At 42.5% G+C, this 18,397-nt stretch overlaps 1 protein-coding gene across 5 annotated transcripts in view; it reads left to right on the top strand.

Moving 5' to 3' along the window:
• MAP3K15 (mitogen-activated protein kinase kinase kinase 15) overlaps positions 1–18,397 on the top strand; it is a 149,308-nt gene that overhangs the window by 102,647 nt on the left and 28,264 nt on the right. For all 5 annotated transcript variants that reach the window (XM_007991219.3, XM_007991221.3, XM_007991222.3 and 2 more), the window contains 5 exons: positions 5,853–5,940; positions 8,143–8,276; positions 11,350–11,477; positions 14,046–14,176; positions 14,412–14,517. In XM_007991219.3, the coding sequence (XP_007989410.3) occupies positions 5,853–5,940; positions 8,143–8,276; positions 11,350–11,477; positions 14,046–14,176; positions 14,412–14,517 (587 nt within the window). The remainder of the gene's footprint in view (positions 1–5,852; positions 5,941–8,142; positions 8,277–11,349; positions 11,478–14,045; positions 14,177–14,411; positions 14,518–18,397) is intronic.

An 18,397-nucleotide genomic window follows, 5' to 3' on the forward strand; every position in this document is an offset into this window, starting at 1 on the left:
AACTCTACATTTAACCTTTTGAGGAACTGCCAGACCATTTCCCCATTTTATATTCCCATTAGCAATGTATGCAGCTTCCAATTTCTCCACGTCCTTACCAACACTTGTTATTATCTGTCTTTTGAGTATCATAATCCTAGTGGATGTGAGGTGGAATCTCATTGTGGTTTTGATTTGCATTTTCCTGATGACTCATGATACTGAGCATCATTTCATGTGCTTATTGACCATTTATATACCTCTGGAGAAATGTCTATTCAAATTCTTTGCCCAATTAAAAAAATTAAACTTTTTATTTTTGAAAATATTCAGAGCCATAGGAAAGTTTCAAAAAACAATACAAAGAATTTCCATATATGTTTTACACAGAATTTCTCAGGATTAACCGTTTACCACATTGGTTTTACATTCTCTTTCTGTGCATATGGTTATTCTTTCTGAACTGTTTAAAAGTATGTTGTAGACATAATGCTCCATTACCTGTAAATACTTGAGTGTATTTTGTAAAAGCAAGGATACTCGCGTAATTACAGGACAGTTATCTAATGAGGAAATTAAGATATATAGTACTATAATCTACAACATTTATCCAAATATTACTTAGTGTCCCAATTATGTCTTTTATAGCAAAACAAAAGGTTTTTCTTTGGTCCACGTTCCAATCCAGGATCATATGTTGCGTTTAGTTGTCATGTCCACATAGTCTCCTTTCACCTGGAAGAGTTCATCATCGGTCTTTCTTTGTCTTTTTTGACTTAATACTTTCCAAGAGTACAGACAGTTTATTTTGGGTAGTCCTTTGACTTGGATTTGTTTATCGTTTCCTCACGAGTACACTGATGTTATGTATTTGGCAGGAATATCACAGAAATGATGTGTCCTTCTCAGTGCCTCATAACAAGGGACGTAATATCTGTCTGTCATTATTGGTGATGTTAACTTGGATCATCTGGTGAAAGTGGTGTTTGCCAGCTATCTCCAAACTTTGCCCACTTATAATTGGGTTATTTATCCTTTTATTATTGATTTTAAGAGTGATATATACATGTATATAAAATGTATTTTTTTCTCCATGTAAGTTCCTTATCAGATGTGATTTGCAAATGCTTTTCCCATCCTGTAAGTTGTCTTTTCACTCTCTTGATGGTATTACTTGCAGCACAAAAGTTTTTAATTTGGATGAAGTACTACTTACCTATTTATTTCTTTTGTCATTTGTGCTTTTGGCTCCTGTCTTAGAAGCTTTGTCTAACCTGAGGTGTCCTATGGTTTTTATGTTTTCTTCCAAGAGTTTTATAGTTTTAGCTTTCATGTTTAGGTTTTTGACCCATTTTGAATTCATTTTTGGACATGGTGTAAGGTAGGGGTTCCAACTTTATTCTTTAACGTGTGGATATGTGGTTGTCCCAGCACCATTTGTTGAATGGACTATTCTTTCCCTGGTTTAATGGTCGTGGTACTCTTTTAGGAAATCAGTTGACCACAAATGTAGTTTATTTCTGGACTGTCAATTCCATTCCACTGTTTTGTACGTCTATTCTTAATGCAAGTGCCATGCTTTCTCTATTACTGTAGCTTTGTAGTAAGTTGTAAAATCAGGAAATGTGAGCCCTCCAACTTCATTCTTGTTTTTCAAGATTGTTTTGTTTATTGTGGATGCTTGCATTTCCATGTGAATATTGGGATCAGCTTATCAATTTCTGTAGAAAAAATGGTAGCTAGGACTTTGACAGGAAATACATTGGATATCTAGATCAATTTGGAAAGCGTTGCCATATTAACCATCCTGGCTTCCAATCCATGAACACAGGATGGATTTGTATTTACTTAGGTTTTCTTGAATTTCTTTCAACAATATTTTTGTAGTTTCAGTGTACAAATTTTGTATATCTTTTATTAAATACATACCTAAGGATTTTATTATTTTGATACTGGAGTTTTTTTAATTTCATTTTTGGATTGTTCACTGATAATGTATAGAAATACACTTGATTTGTAAATGTTGATTTTATAACTTACAACCTTGCTGAACTCATGTATTAGTTCTAATGGGCTTTAGTGAACTCCTTAGGGTTTTCTGTATATAATATCATGTCATCTGCAGATACAGTTTTAGTTTTTCCTTTCCAACCTAGATGCCTTTATTTTCCTTGCCTAATTATCCTAGCTAGACTCTCCAGCACAATGTGGAATAGAAGTGATGAGAGTGGACATCTTTATTTTGTTCCTGTTTTTAAGAAGAAAGAAGTTAGTCTTTCATCATTAAGTATGATGTTAGCAGCAGATTTTTCGTAGATAACCTTTATCAGATTGAGGAAGTTCCCTTTATTCATAGTTTATTTGTATCATGTAATTTGAGAAAATCTTAATTCATTGTGTCTCAGACAATCATTGTCACAACATATTTAAAGATTAGGCTAGGCTGGGAGTGGTGGCTGATGCCTGTAATCCTAGTACTTTGGGAGGCTGAGGAAGGAGGATTGCTTGAGTGGGCAGTTCGAGACCAGCCTGGGCAACATGGTGAAACCCCATCTCTGCAAAAAGTACGAAAAAAAAAAAAAATTAACTCAGCATGGTGACATACACCTGTAATCCCAGCTACTCAGGAGGCAGAAGTGGAAGGATCACCTGAGCCTGGGAGGTTGAGGCTGTGGTGAGCAGTGATCAAGCCACTGCACTCCAGCATGGGTGACAGAGCAAGACTCTGTCAAAACAAAAACAAAAACAAAAAAACAATGGAATAAATAGCAGACTAGGGAATCATTGGGTCATAACCTTCAATTTACAGTAGAAAAAATGCTGCCAGATATAAATTGGTGTAAAAGTAATTTCAGTTTTTGCCATTAAAAACCTAATATTAAGCAGAACATCCTTTTGCTACTACAGAATGTGCCCTTTTGACCCTCATTCAGTACTCAGTGCCTTTTTTGCAATACATTTTAATTTTTTTATTGATGTATAACATACAAACAAGTAAAGTTTGTAATGTACACTTAAGTGTACAGCTTAATATGTACACTTGATAAATTTTAGTATGTATCTGCATTCTTGTACCCGCCTCCCAGGTCAGCACCCCAGAAGTTGCTTTGTGCCCCTTCACAGTCATTAAACTCCCCCCAGTGTTAACTATTTTGATTTTTACCACCAACGGTTAGTTTCACCTGTTCTTGACCTACAAATAAACAGAATCATGTAGTTTGTACCCTTGTTTCTCACCTCTTTCCCTTAAAATAATATTCATAGCTGGGCACGGTGGCCCACACCTGTAATCCCAGCACTTTGGGAGGCCAAGGTGGGAGGATCGCTTGATCCCAGGAGTTCAAGACCAGCCTGGGCAACATAGAGAGACCCTTGTCTCTACAAAAAATAAAAAAATTAGCTGGGCGTGGTGGTGTGCCCTCTAGTCCCAGCTACTTAGGAGGATGAGGTGGGAGGATTGCTTGAGCCTGTGAGGTCGAGACTGCAGTGAACCATGATCATGTCACCGCACTCCAGGCTGGGTGACGGAGTGATACCCCATCTCAAAAACAAAAAACAAAATGAGATCCAACTGTGAAGTGTGTATCAGTTATTTCTCTGTGTAGCATTCCATTGTGTTCCAATTTATCTGTTCTTCTATTAATGAAGGCTTGGATTGTTTCTGTTTGGGGGCTATTATGAAGAAAATGACTATGAACGTTCTTATATATGCCTTTTGGTGAACATATATGTTGATTTCTATAGAGTATATGCCTAGGAGTGGATTATTGGATTATGGGGTAGGTTTATCTTCAGCTTTGGTTGTTGATACTGCCAAGAGTTTTCCAAAGTGGTCGTGTCAATTTACACTCCCACTAGCAATGTATGAGAGTCCCAGTTGTTCCGTATTCTTAAGAACATTTGATATCGGCTGGGCGCGGTGGCTCAAGCCTGTAATCCCAGCACTTTGGGAGGCTGAGACGGGCAGATCACGAGGTCAGGAGATCGAGACCATCCTGGCTAACACGGTGAAACCCCGTCTCTACTGAAAAATACAAAAAACTAGCCGGGCGAGGTGGTGGGCGCCTGTAGTCCCAGCTACTTGGGAGGCTGAGGCAGGAGAATGGCATAAACCCAGGAGGCGGAGCTTGCAATGAGCTGAGATCCAGCCACTGCACTCCAGCCTGGGTGACAGGGCGAGACTCCGTCTCAAAAAAAAAAAAAAAAAAAAAAAGAACAGTTGATATCTTTTATTTTATTCTGTTGAGACAGAGTCTTGCTCTGTTGCCCAGCTGGAGTGCAGTGGCGCAGTCTTGGCTCACTGCAACCTCTGCCTCCCGGGCTCAAGCAATCTTCCTATCTCAGCCTCCCGAGTAGCTGGGACTACAGGTATGTGCCACCATGCCTGGCTAATTAAAAAAAAAAAAAAAAATTGTAGAAACGGGGTTTCAGCCACATTGCCCAAGTTGGTCTCGAACTCCTGGGCTCAAGAGATCTTCCCGCTTCAGTCTCCCAAGGTGCTGAGATTACAGGCGTGAGCCACCACACCCAGCTGATACCATCTTTTAAATCTTAGTTCTTCTGTGAGTGCATACCATATATCTCTTAAGAAGCCTGACTATCGGGTTTCCCAGTTTTCGAAGATTAGAAGAGAAAAGGTGAGATGGGTTAGTTAGAAAAAAGAGCATTTTAATGGTTTATGGAAATTATCCTGAAATGTACAGTATTCCTCCTTGACATCTTAAGATAGAATTGTAAGTAAAAATGTTCTAATGAGTCAAGATGACTTGTATCCAAATAAACAACTGCACAAGTCTAGGAAGTGGCCCATGTGGCCCAGCAGAATTTGTGAGAAGGATTTATGGGTCAACATTAAGCTTATTCTATGTCAACAGAATGATGTGGCCACCTTATGCGTTTCCTCCTCGCCATTCCCCTTATACAACACCCTGTATCTTACTGAGAACTAGATTGTCTATATTTTGAGAGGTGATGGTCCCACTATCCTTAGCATTGATTAGATCCCCTCTGAACACTGGTCTTGAGGCTAGACTTCAAGAATAATACAGGAGGCTGGGTATGGTGGCTCATGCCTCCCAACACGTTGGGAGGCTGAGGTGGGAGGACCATTTGAGTCCAGGAGTTCGAGACCAACCTAGGCAACATAATGAGACCCCGTGTACAAAAAGTACAAAAATTAGCCAGGCTTGGTGATGGGTGCCTGTAGTCTCAGCTGCTTGAGAGGCTGAGGTGGGAGGATTGCTTGAGCTCAGGAGGCTGAGGCTGCAGTGAGCCATGATCACATCACTGTACTCCAGCCTGGGTGACAGAGTGAGACCCTGTCTTTAAAAAAAATAAATAAATAATAACACAGGGACGTCATCTGAAGAATTACCTGCTAGTGGAGTAACTTGCAAGTCCTGGGGAAAACAGTGATGGGACAGAAAGGAAAGACTTACAGGGACATGGTAAAATTATGTGCATTTCTAATGGGGTGTCATGTAGAAAAGTGGTTAATTGTAAGCAAACTATGGATGAAACCCACATAAAAGAAGTCTTTGGTTCAATAAAAGGGAAACATTTCTCATTAAGATCTTCCAAGAATGAGCTGTCTTTGGGAGGTAATGAGTTTTCTGTTGCTGGAGGTACTCAAGCATCAATTGGCCAACCAGTTGGTGGAGATACTGTATAGAGGGGATTCAGGTATCACATTGGTAGTTGCCCTACATTTGATAACCACTAAAGTACCATGTCAAATCAAGGAGGGGATCGATTGTTCCATGACTTGTAAAAGTTTGGTTTATATTTAAGTACAGTTTAATAAAGCTAAGTTAAAAACAAGGAACGAGAGCAATTCTGAATTGGCAACATATTTGTGACATTTGCTGTTCTAGATTTTTCTCTTTGGTCAAAGAGATGATAACCAATACAGCAGGCAGTACAGTGGAGCTGGAGGGAGAGACCGATGGAGACACCTTGGAGGTGAGTCATGGACGACCTAGAATATGGAAAACATTATTGATTGTGTTTGATGCTTCAAGAAAATGTCCCATCTTTCTGTAAAAGTCCTCTGTTGAGTATGTTTTATGAACCTGCCAGTCATCACTGCATGGCTCCCAGAGATCATGTTTCATGTGTCTCTAAAAAGAATCTCATTACTTTGGGATTCTCTCAGATTGCTTAAGAAAAATATGGCCATGGACTAGACTAAAATTTCCTTTTGTGTACAACCTATGAAAGTTTTCTCTAAGCTAATTAGTCATGCTTATGAGACTACAAGAGAATTAGTTGGCCAGCTGGAAGCAGACTTTTTAAATTATGCTTAAAATGACTTCAGTTATAGCTATGTGCATGTAGTATATTAAATACAACTTTAAAATCATTTAAAAAAGTAGGCTCATCATAAGCTCTTTTGGACAGCACAGATACAGTCCACAGTTACTAAATCATTGTACATGTGTTTAAATCTTGCACAGTTATTCAGATGTGCCACTCAGGTTCTTCCAGTGATTACAATTGAATGAGATTTTCTGTACTCTCAGGTTAGACTGAAAGGAATTCCTTAAGGTTTCTTTCAGAAAATATCAAAAGGATTCATTTTAATAATTGAGTTAACCTCTAGAATTCTTAGGTCAGGACCAGAGTTTGTTGTAGAAATGAACTAAGCAATGGTGCTTTGAGGGCAGCAGGTATGGGAAACAGAGGGAGGTGTGAGGTAAAAGTCTTCTATGGAGCAGGCTGATTGCTAGTTACATCAGACACTGATGGAGATCCTTTAGTAATCTTTTTTTTTGGAGACAGAGTCTCATTCTGTCGCCCAGGCTGGAGTGGAGTGTAGTGGCGCGATCTCGCCTCACTGCAACCTCCGCCTCCCGGGTTCAAGCGATTCTCCTACCTCGGCCTCCCATGTAGCTGGGACTACAGGCATGTGCTACCATGCCTGGCTAATTTTTGTATTTTATTTATTTGTTTAGAGATAGAGTCTTGCTCTATTGCCCAGGCTGGAGTACAGTGGCGTGATCTTGGCTCACTGCAATCTCCACCTCCCAGGTTCAAGCAATTTTCCTGCCCCAACCTCCTGAGTAGCTGGGACCACAGGCATGTGCCACCACGCCTGGCTAACTTTTTGTATTTTTAGTAGAAATGGGGTTTCACCATGTTGGCTGGGCTGGCCTCGAACTCCTGACCTCAGATGATCTACTTGCCTCCGCCTCCCAAAGTGCTGGGATTACAGGCATGAACCACCATGCCTGGCCTAATTTTTGTGTTTTTAGTAGAGATGGGGTTTCGCCATGGTGGCCAGGCTGGTCTCGAACTCCTGACCTCAGGTGATCCTCCTGCCTTGGCCTCCCAAAGTGTTAAGATTACAGGTGTGAGCCACTGTGTCCGGCCAACTCTTTAGTAATCTTAATTGTCATGAGCATCCCTAGAAGTAGATGGGAAAGGACACCCACATACCCCCAGCTATTCCGTGTGTAAGTTGCACTTCTGTAAGTAGACGCAGTGGATCATGCCTAATAACAGAAAGAATTGATTGCTGCCTCTCTGCTTTAAATAAGTGTTGCTCAGCCTACAGTCACATTTGTTTTATTCATCGAGAAGAATCAAATGCATCTGTATGTGACAGCTTTTGATGGGAAGATGGGGGAACAAAATAGTAATGCTAATTGTAAATCAAATTTTTGTACGAGGTGTTTACTACTAGATCCATATGCCTGAAAGAGTGGGGAAGCCCCAGCATATTTCCTTTTTTATTAAGATAATGTTAATTATATTGACCTTCACTTCCTTTCTGGGCTATTGAAAGATATTTGTTTCCTGACAAGTTGATAAGGGATTATGCAGGAAGACACCTAGTCGGGGTGTTCAACATGCTTAGAAGCAGTTTTAAATTGCAGCATTAAAATGGGGAGGAATTTCCAAAAGGTGAGCCAGTTATGTGCGAACCATATTTTTAATTTTCTTGGATTCCATTTCATAAAGTCATACTATCAACATGTGAACAATGGGGAATTCTACCCCTTTCAAGTCATTTAATGAAAAGGGCCTAAGCTAAGATTGTGACTTGCCTGGCACTCAAATAATGTTATTTATGTTTTTTTAGTTGCTAGACAACTCGGGCCTTAGAGGGCTTCTCCGCTACAAGTTGTATGCTTTTTTGTCCTTTTGTTTTTCCTTCTTCAGTATGAGTATGACCATGATGCAAATGGTGAGAGAGTTGTCTTGGGGAAAGGCACGTATGGGATTGTGTATGCTGGCCGAGATCTGAGCAATCAAGTGCGAATAGCCATCAAAGAAATTCCGGAGAGAGATAGCAGGCAAGTCCAGGCGGGCCTTCCACATTTTGGGTGCCATCTCCACACCCCAGATCCCATACCCACCGCTGATGGTGTGGAGGAGTTAAGGACGAAAGCATTATGTTATCACAAAACCTGTCATTCTCTTGTAATAGGGATGATCTGCCCTTTTTTTTTTTTTTTTTTTTGAAACAGAGTCTCACTCTCTTGCCCAGGCTGGAGTACAGGGGCATGATCTCAGCTCACTGCAACCTCCGCCTCCCAGGTTCAAGTGATTCTCGTGGCTCAACCTGTAGCTGGGATTACACCACACCCAGCTGATTTTTTTTTTTTTGTATTTTTAGTAGAGACGGGATTTCATCATGTTGGTCAGGTTGGTCTCAAACTCCTGACCTCAAGTGATCTACCCGCCTTGGCCTGTCAAAGTGCTGGGATTACAGACGTAAGCCACCGCACCCGGCGTGATCTGCTTTTGTTTTGTGTATTATAGATTGAGAAAATGGAAGAACTTCACTTCAGAGGCATGTGGATTGCAGAGGATCATATTTTAAAAGAAAACGTTTGTTGTTTTTCCACCCGTCAGCTAGGTCTAAAGTTTTACATTTTTTGCGTAGTTGTTTGCAAGTATATATACATTTTTGAGATGAAGTCTCACTCTGTCGCTCAGGCAGGAGTGCAGTGGCAGATCTCGGCTCACTGCATTCTCTGCCTCCTAGGCTCAAGCGATCTTCCCACCTCAGCTGCCTGAGGAGCTGGGACTACAGACACACGTCACCATGCCTGTCTAATTTTTGAGTGCAAATATAATTTTTAAATGTGACTGGGTTATTTTAAATTCACATTGTAGCAGTTGAAAATGGCTATGATTTGTTCAGATGCATCATTGCGGAAAATTACATGTAGTTAAAAAAAAATCAGATTTTTGCAGTACAGAATTTTTTTTAACACCCTACCCTTCACCCTCACCCATGGATTTTGGACTGTTTTTCTACCATTAGTACTGCTTATTCATTTCTTTGACTTTTTTTAGTTTGAAGAAATGTTTGTTTCTAGCCGGGCATTGTGGCTCAAGCCTGTAATCCCAGCACTTTGGGAGACTGAGGCGGGTAGATCACTTTAGGTCAAGAGTTCGAGACCAGCCTGGGCAACATGGTGAAACCCCATCTCTATTAAAAATACAAAACTTAGGTGGGTGGGCATGGTGGAGCATGCCTGTAGTCCCAGCTACTCGGGAGGCTGAGGCACAAGAATTGCTTGAACCCGGGAGGCAGAGGTTGCAGTGAGCCGAGATTGTGCCACTGCACTCCAGCCTGGGTGACAGAGTGAGACCCTGTCTCAAAAAAAAAAGAAAAAAAGGTTTCTTTTTAAATGTATACCCCCACAGAATGCAAAATGAGCATTGCAATGTTGACTGCCAAGTGTTTCTGTAGAGAAGCTACATACACAGTTGGAATTAATCATCCCAGGGTCCACAGGGGTGCCAGACCACAGCTGTAGGGTTGCCTTCAGTGCCGAGTGCTGACGAATATGTGTAAATACCCTTTTATCCGGGTGATTGCTGATATATTGGGGATGAGTTTCAAGGGATTTCTGCCAGCTCTAAGACCCTTCATTCATCCATTCATCTATTTGTTGATTTTCAGTGGGATAGCATGTTATGATACGTGAATTATGAGACAGGACCTGAAATGAACTATTTCCATTTCTTCATTTCACCAATAAGAAAATCAAGACTGAGGAAGATTAAATGACTTTCCCAAGGATGTTTAGAAACAAGACTAGGATCTGAGTCTCTTGAGTTCCTCATCCAGCATCCAGTCTCTTTTCTCATGATGGATAAGGTGTTGCAGTTGTATATATTCGGGGAAAATGCTGGCATGTCCCATCTCCTTCATTTGGTAGTAATAACTGTTCTAGCTTTTTGTTGCTGATCAGTAGTTCCTGGGATTATGAGAGCCAGAAGAGACCTTTTAGAGACTGTTTTGTTCAGCACCCTAAATTTATAGGCTGAACTTACGATGATCGGTACCTTCTCTGTGTCAGACTCTGGGCTGGCACTGGGGACTGAAAGGTGACTAGGATAGTGTCCTCTTCCCAGTATGGTGCTGGTTTGGTGGGAAATGCAGATGCTTTGCCTGTAAGTGAAAGTGCCAAGTGCCATGATAGAGGAGTACACAGAGTGTTTTTAGAACACAGAAGAGGAATGAATTACTCTCCTTAGTGAGTTGTGGCAAGTTTGAAAAAATAGATAAACTTTGAGCTGGACTTTGAGGGATGAGTAAGAATTTGTTTAGCGGAAAAGGAGGCCTATGCTGATGGAAAAACAGAGCTGTTAAAACACAAAGTATATTCAGAGAACAACAGATTGTCTGATATGACTTGAATGTAGGATACAGGGCAGTGGAATGCTCTTGAAATGAGGCCAAAAAAATTTTTTTAAAGCCTTAGCCTGAACTGATCTTTGAATGTCCTTGTATATGACATTAAATAGCCTGGTCTTTATGTGGAATTTATGTGGGGAAGGGATGCGGTAAAGTGTATGTTTTAAGAAGAGGTAGTATAATGGCCAAGGGTGGGGAATGGATTAAAAAGGCCAGAGACCAGGGCTGGGTGGCCCATTAGGTGGCTGCTGTTGTGGTCTGGGGTGACTCTGTAGAATAAGACAAGAGGGCAGCTGAGGACAGAACCTTCCAGAACACCACCCTTCTTCATGGGAGGCAGAGGATGACCACTCTTCATGGGAGGAGGCAGAGGAAGAGGGGCTGTTGAGAGAGGTAAGGAAGGGTTGGTGGGTTCAGGCCCTAACAATAACAGTAGTAACAATAGCAGTCATTCATTGAATACTCACCACATACCAGCTATTCCACTAAGTGCTTAAGGAAATGGACATGCCTTGGCCCCTGGCAGCCCTGCGTGGCTGTAGGCTTATCCTCTATTGTACAGATGGGAAGTTGAGTAGTCTCATGGAAGCCAGAGGAGAGCAAGTTTCCAGAAAGAAGGGATGGGCAGCAGTGGGGCAGGTCCTGTTGAGGTGAGATGTGGGTCTTGAGTCCCTGGGATTTGGCAGGTGACTCTGGCTCTGTTTTCCCAATAGGTATTCCCAGCCACTGCATGAGGAGATAGCCCTGCACAAGTACCTTAAGCACCGCAATATTGTTCAGTACCTGGGCTCTGTTTCAGAGAATGGCTACATTAAGATATTTATGGAGCAGGTGCCTGGAGGTGAGTAGTCACTGTCTTCTGGTCTCACATTCTGAAAATCACTACAACATTGATGTCATTTGTTGTCCTGCCATTTACAAAATGACAGACCCCTAAGCCAGGCCTGTAGGGCACCTGTAGTCCCAGTTACTTGGGAGGCTGAGGTGGGAAGATCACTTGAGCCCATGAGGTCAAGGCTGCAGTGAGCCACGATCACAGCACTGCACTCCAGCCTGACGACAGAGCAAAAGCCCATCGCTCTTAAAAAAAAAAAAAAAAAAAAAAAAAAGCAACAGACCTTTTAGATGTTGGAAAGTTGGATAGTTTCCAAATGTCATATAAGCAGTCTATTTCTGGTTTGTTGATGCAGTTTGTTCAACCCACAAATATTCATTGACTGTCTACGGAGAAAACAGTCTTTGGCCTTGAGGCCTTCACAGTCTAGGAGTTAAAAGATGGGTTTGGACAAGGGTGCAGAAGAAGGAACATAGGTGTTAAAGTGACAATGCAAAATAGCATTTTGATGATGAAATCAAGCACCAGTGTTTTATCCACAAAAATCCCTGAATTCAAGACGTAGGGCACAGGTGGGGAGTTCCTGGGATCTGGAGCCAGACCATCTAGTTTGAATCAGTTCCTCCATCCACAAGCTGTGTGACTTCAGGCAAATTGTTTTCCCTCTCTGTGCCCTCAGTTTTCTGATTGATTGAATAAATGAACTGTAAAATTGGAGTAATAATGACTCTGATAATTGGAGTAATAATTATTGGAATAACAATAACGCTGTCTCAGTGGGCTGTTCGGTGGATTCTGTCTGGCAGAGAACAAGAGCTCAGTAAGTGCTCATTGAAATAATAAAACAAACTCTTCAAAAAAATAATAGTTATCTGAATACAGATGTTGAAACCTCAGTTAGAAATCTTCATTCATTCACTCAACCGACAGTTATTAAGAGTCTACTATTACAGGAAGAGTCTTAAGTATATTTATTAAGAGCCAGGCAGTCAGCCAGGCACAGTGGCTCACGCCTGTAATTCCAGCACTTTGGGAGGCCGAGGCGGGTGGATCACTTGGGGCCAGGAGTTCAAGACCAGCCTGGCCAACATGGAGAAACCCCCTCTCTACTAAAAATACAAAAAATTAGCAGCCAGGTGTGGTGGCGTGTGCCTGTAGTCCCAGCTACTCTGGAGGCTGAGGCACAAGAATCGCTTGAACCCAGGAGGCGGAGGTTGCAGTGAGCCAAGATCATACCACTGTACTCCATCCTGGGTGACACAGTGAGACTCTGTCTCCAAAAATAAAAGAAAGAGCCAGGCAGTAGGCTAGATTTTCAGGGTTATGTTAGGATAAATGAAGTAGTTTCTTTTCCCCTTAAGTTGGTCATAGTCTATCAGAAAACTCGTCCATTGCTGCTTTTTTCTTTTTTGAGATGAAGTCTCTCTGTCTGTCGCCCAGGCTGGAATGCAGCGGTACGATCTTGGCTCACTGACTGCAACCTCTGCCTCCCGGGTTCAAGCAATTCTCCCTGCCTCAGCCTGTCAAGTAGCTGGGATTACAAGTGCGTGCCAACATGCCTGGCTAATTTTTGTATTTTTAGTAGAAATGGGGTTTTGCCATGTTGACCAGGCTGGTCTTGAACTGACCTCAGGCGATCTGCCCACCTTGGCCTCCCAAAGTGCTGGGATTATAGGCGTGAGGCACTGCGCCCAACCCATTACTCTTCACATTAGTTGATAACCCCATCCCAGGTCTTAGGTTTAAGGGTATCAACAGAATCAGAGACAGATGTTTTCATCCCCTTTTACAGATGGAGAGACCAAGGTAGATCAAGGTCCCATTAACACTGTGTAAGTGGGAAGCTGAGACCAGCATGTCTGAGGGCCCGTTCCTGCCAGTGAACAGGACGTCCTGCAGCTCACATGATGTCCTTCGAGACGTGGTCACAGCGTCCTGAAGGGAGCTTTTCTTTTGGCCCAAATATTCAGTGTTTAATAGTGTAATTGGGGGAAGTGGTTGTTGATCAAGACAGTCCTACCCTGTGACCTGCCACTGTGGCTTTCTCGCACTGAGGACAGAGAGACCCAACTTCTTCCAGTCCTAGTCCTTGTCACCCTAAAGGGCCCCTCACTCTGGACCTGTCCACTTCTGATTACAGGAAAGGTATAAAACGTGGCTTTGACCCAAGCAGAATGGCTGAGACAGACCTGCTGTAAACAAGTGTCATGGGACCTGAGTTATCTAGGCCAGTAGGCCATGTCCCTCAAGTTGAGAGAGAATTATTTCGCTCTCCTCCTAACTTCATGCAGCTGAACAGAGCTAAACCCACAACTGGCCCCACTGAATTTCAGGGGGCACAAGGGGTTTGTGTTCACCCTCCGCCTCTGGTCAGGTTCATGTGCTGCTTTGCTTCCAGTCCGTTCCCTGGCTGTAGCTATAGTGGGGAGGAAACATGTTGCATTTCGCCCAGATCCAGTGGTGTTGGTGTAAGCGCTTATGTTAGGTTAGAAACCTCACCTCGCTTTATTTCCCTGAACTCTTACCATGGAAACTTTCTCTTTCTGCTACGTTTTTTGCCGTGACTGTCTCTAGGAAGCCTTTCGGCTCTTCTGCGATCCAAATGGGGGCCGATGAAGGAACCGACGATCAAGTTTTACACCAAACAGATCCTGGAGGGCCTTAAGTATCTCCATGAAAACCAGATCGTGCACAGAGACATAAAGGTACTTACTTTTTAAAGCTGACGAGGTTGCCTTTGCTCGTATCAGATCACGAGAGCTGTCGGTGGTATCTGCTGAGTGACTGGCTAACAGAGGGGTATGATTTAGCACAACCGTCCCCAAAATGCAAAGTCTAGTTTCCCTAGAGACTTGTGACGGTTTCCCAAGGTCCAGATCTGTTTCCTATGAGTTCGTTTCAGCCGGTCTTTTAAGCACTTGATGTTGTTCTTTTCCAAAGGGCGATAATGTTCTGGTGAACACCTACAGTGGAGTGGTGAAAATCTCCGATTTTGGGACCTCAAAACGTCTTGCGGGTGTGAACCCCTGCACAGAGACTTTTACTGGTAAGCGGACCAGAGCTTGGCGTGGGGTGCCCATCCCGCAGTTATGCTTTCTGCACAAGCTGTGGTTGTTCAACCGCTATTTAGTGAGCACCTTCTCGGAGCAGAGTGAGCAATTTACTTGAAGTGGACGGTGTATTGTCCCCAACTTCAAATTGTTTTTTGTCATAGTGATGCACTTAGCCAGCTACTTGTGGCAACAAGCTTGCCCTACTTTCTTCTTTGTCATCCAGAAGTTGGGTAGATGGAGTGCTCTGCTGAGGTGCTGAGTTTTTTTTTTCTTTTTAAGACGGGATCTCACTCTGTCGCCCAGGCTGGAGTACAGTGGCACGATCTCAGCTTACTGCAACTTCCACCTCCTGGGTTCAAGTGATTCTCGTGTCTCAGCCTCCCAAGTAGCTGGGATTATAGGCGCGCCCCCTACCACGCCTGACTAAGTTTTGTATTTTCGGTAGAGACAAGGTTTCACCCTGTTGGCCAAGCTGGTCTCGAACTCCTGACCTCAAGTGATTCGCCCACCTCAGACTCCCAAAGTGCTAGGATAGATTACAGGTGTGAGCCACTGTGCTCGGCCTCTGCTCAGGCTTTCTGAAGGTCCCTCAACCAATCAGCAGGATGGCGCAGCACACCTCTTTAAAGTTAATAGCACATTATTTGAAATTGTAGGTAATGCTGAATAACAATATTCCTCAGACAACTGATTAAGACATTTTATTGGCCTGTCATAAAAATAACCTGTTACCGTAGTGAATTCTGGTACCTTGTGTTTTGACATGATTGTGTTTCCAAGAGAGGTTAAGTCTTCCTGGGGAATGTGGTATTCTAAGTGATTTTGAGGAATTGGATTTTCTTGTCCGTGTGTCAGTGATGGAATAACGAGCATTGAGAGGGACTGGGTTCAAAGGGTGGTGTACAATTACCAGCTAGTTTCACAGTTGCAAGATCAATAAGTAGAATGATGGTCAAAAGCTACCTGTGGCTATTGGAAATTCCTGCTTAAACCTGACTAATAACAAGAACTTTGATCGTTGGAAAGAAGTACTGATTTTTGAATAGGTAAAGGTTTGTAGTCCCCCAAGGAGTAATGTAAAGATCACAAAGATCTTGCTTGATAGAATTATGAAGCAGCTGAGGCCTGGCATAGTGGCTGACACCTGTAATCCCAACACTTTAAGAGGCCAAGATGGGAGGATCACTTGAGGCCAGCAGTGCAAGACCAGCCTGGTCAACATAGTGAGACCCCATTTCTTTAAAAAAAAAAAAAAAAGAAAGAAACAGCTTTCATAGGCTGGGTACTTTGGGAGATTGAGGCAGGAGGATCTCACTTGAGCTCAGGAGTTCAAGACCAGCCTGGGCAGCATAGGGAGAATCTCATCTCTACAAAAAATAAATAATCATTATTACATGTTATATTTATATATTATATAATAATTATAGCAATTATTGGCTGGGTGTGGTGGTGTGCACCTGTGGTCCCAGCTACTAGTGAGGCTGAGGTGGGAGGATCTCTTGAGCCCAGGAGGTTGAGGCTGCAGTGAGCTGTGATGGTGCCTCTGCCCTCCAGCTTGGGTGGCAGAGCGATACTCTGTCTCAAAAAAAAAAAAAAAAAAAAAAATCAGCTCTTAAAATAATATAGCTCTGAATAAGGTATAAAAGACAGGTGACTGTTCTCTATCTCTGCAGTCACTAAAGCTGTGGAGTGGACAGCTTGGGTCTTATTTTTGGTGAATAATGTCTCAGCTTTGAAAACCTTTTTGTCAACGAGAGAGTTGTTGTGTGTCAGCCACTGGACACCCACAGTGGAGACACATTCACCATCTAAAGAGAAGTTTAATACATCACAAAATGACTTCTCACTTGTAACACAAGGGAGGTAGTGTGCCTGAAAATGGGAAAATATTATACCAGGGACACTATCAGAATCTCCCAAAGAATGAGTGCATTGAATTTTCATTCATTGTTTCTGGTATAAATATACATATACATCTATCAATATGTGTATATGAATATGTATGTATGACTAGCACTTTATTTTCTTTTAGCATTTTACTACCCTAATTGAAAATAACTTGTATCCTCCTCTTTGGAAGCCAACAATTAGCTTGGCAATACGTAGCAAGAGGGGCTCTGATATGACAAGGAGTTATTTCAAGACATAAAACCCCCAACAATTTATCTCATAATTAGCATCCCTGAGGAGGAAACAAACTCACAAAGAAAACACATGTATAATTCATCCTTGCATATCACATTTCCCAAGTAATTGGCTTGGGGAGGCACGGATTTTGCATTGCAAAAGAATGCAGGGGTGTTTGGGGGATAATAAAGAAGGGGTCTCATTTTGGTTAGGAAATTCCCCTGCATATAATTGCTCTTTGCAAAACAGAGCAGTTCTGTAAGGAAATCTCAGCTGGTTGGTGCAGAACTCTGGGTCGGTGGTTGCTCAGCCTGGCAGGAGAGCCAGAGGCTTTCAGGCAACTTCCTGGCCTGGAGCCCTCCCTCAATGTGTTCCTCTGAAGGGTTTGCCCCACACATAGGAACCTGTGAGAACGGGAGGAAGTTATAGCCAGGGTCAGCCCCCATTTGTCTTTTTTTTTTTTTTTTTTTTTTTTTAATAGCGTTATCGAGGTATAGCTGACATATCATCAGAGCACCCCTTAGAAGTGCACAATTCATTGGTTTTCAGTACATTTACTGAGTTGCTCAGCCATCACCACGATCCAGTGTCTGAACCTAGCAGCCCTCATGCCCCTTGGTACTCAATCCCCATTCCCACTCCAGCCCCAGCTTATCACTCATCTGCTTTGTTGTGTTTGTGTGACTTTGCCCATTGTGGATATTCACATGCATGGAATGAATACAATATATGGGGTTTTGCATGTAGCTTCTTTCACGTTGAGTCCTGTTTTTGCAGTTCCTCCACGCAGTGGTGTGTATGGGTACTTCGTTGTTCTTCATGGCTGAATGGCATTCCATTGTGTGGAGAACCACATTTTGTTCATCCATTCACCAGTTCACAGTCATTTGGGATTGTTTCTACATTTTGGCCACTGTGGATAATGATACTGTGAACATTCGCATACAAAGCATGTGTGAACATATGTTTCCAGCCCTCTGGGGTAGATACCTAGGGGGAGAACTCAGGACAGGAACTCTGTTCCTGTGTGGCTGCAGACATCGTGGGTTCAAATTCTGGCCCAACCACTTGCTAGCTCTGTGACCTTGGGCATATTACTTAACCTCCATGTGCCTCAGTTTCTTCGTAAGTAAAATAGAAATGCTCGTCATACCTACTCATAGGGTTTTTAGGAGACTAAAGTGAGTTACTGATGAAGTGCTCTGACTGGTCCCTGGCACATAGCAAGTGCAATTGAAGTGTTTGCTAATTAAATACTCACTTGTACTTAGAAGTCATGGGTTATTAGAGCTGGAAGGAGCCTTTAAGAGAACTGAGTTTAGGTGTGTAACTTATGTGTTGAACCCATTGAACTCAAAAGGTATAATCACAAAAGCCACTGGATTTTTCTCTCCCACTTTTCATCCTGCCCGGGGTGGGATTTCTTTCCTTTGACTTTTCCAGCCACCCTTACATAACAGAGAAAGTCATACCGACACTTGAAGGAGCACACACAGTCTGAATTCAGAAATTAAAAAGGACTTATTGCTTGAACCCTGGAGGCAGAGGTTGCATGAGCGGAGATTGCACCACTGTACTGCAGCCTGGGCGACAGAGCTAGACCCTGTCTCAAAAAAAAAAAAAAAAAAAAAAAAAAAAAGAAGGATTCAGGCTAATATACTGATCAACACTCTGGTCCTCATTCAAAAGTCAGACCGCTCTCCCCTCTCCCTGCAGGCAGCAACCTGTGGTCAGGAGCAGGGTGTT

The sequence above is a fragment of the Chlorocebus sabaeus genome, chromosome X (genome assembly GCF_047675955.1).
Source record: "Chlorocebus sabaeus isolate Y175 chromosome X, mChlSab1.0.hap1, whole genome shotgun sequence".
NCBI lineage: Eukaryota > Metazoa > Chordata > Mammalia > Primates > Cercopithecidae > Chlorocebus > Chlorocebus sabaeus.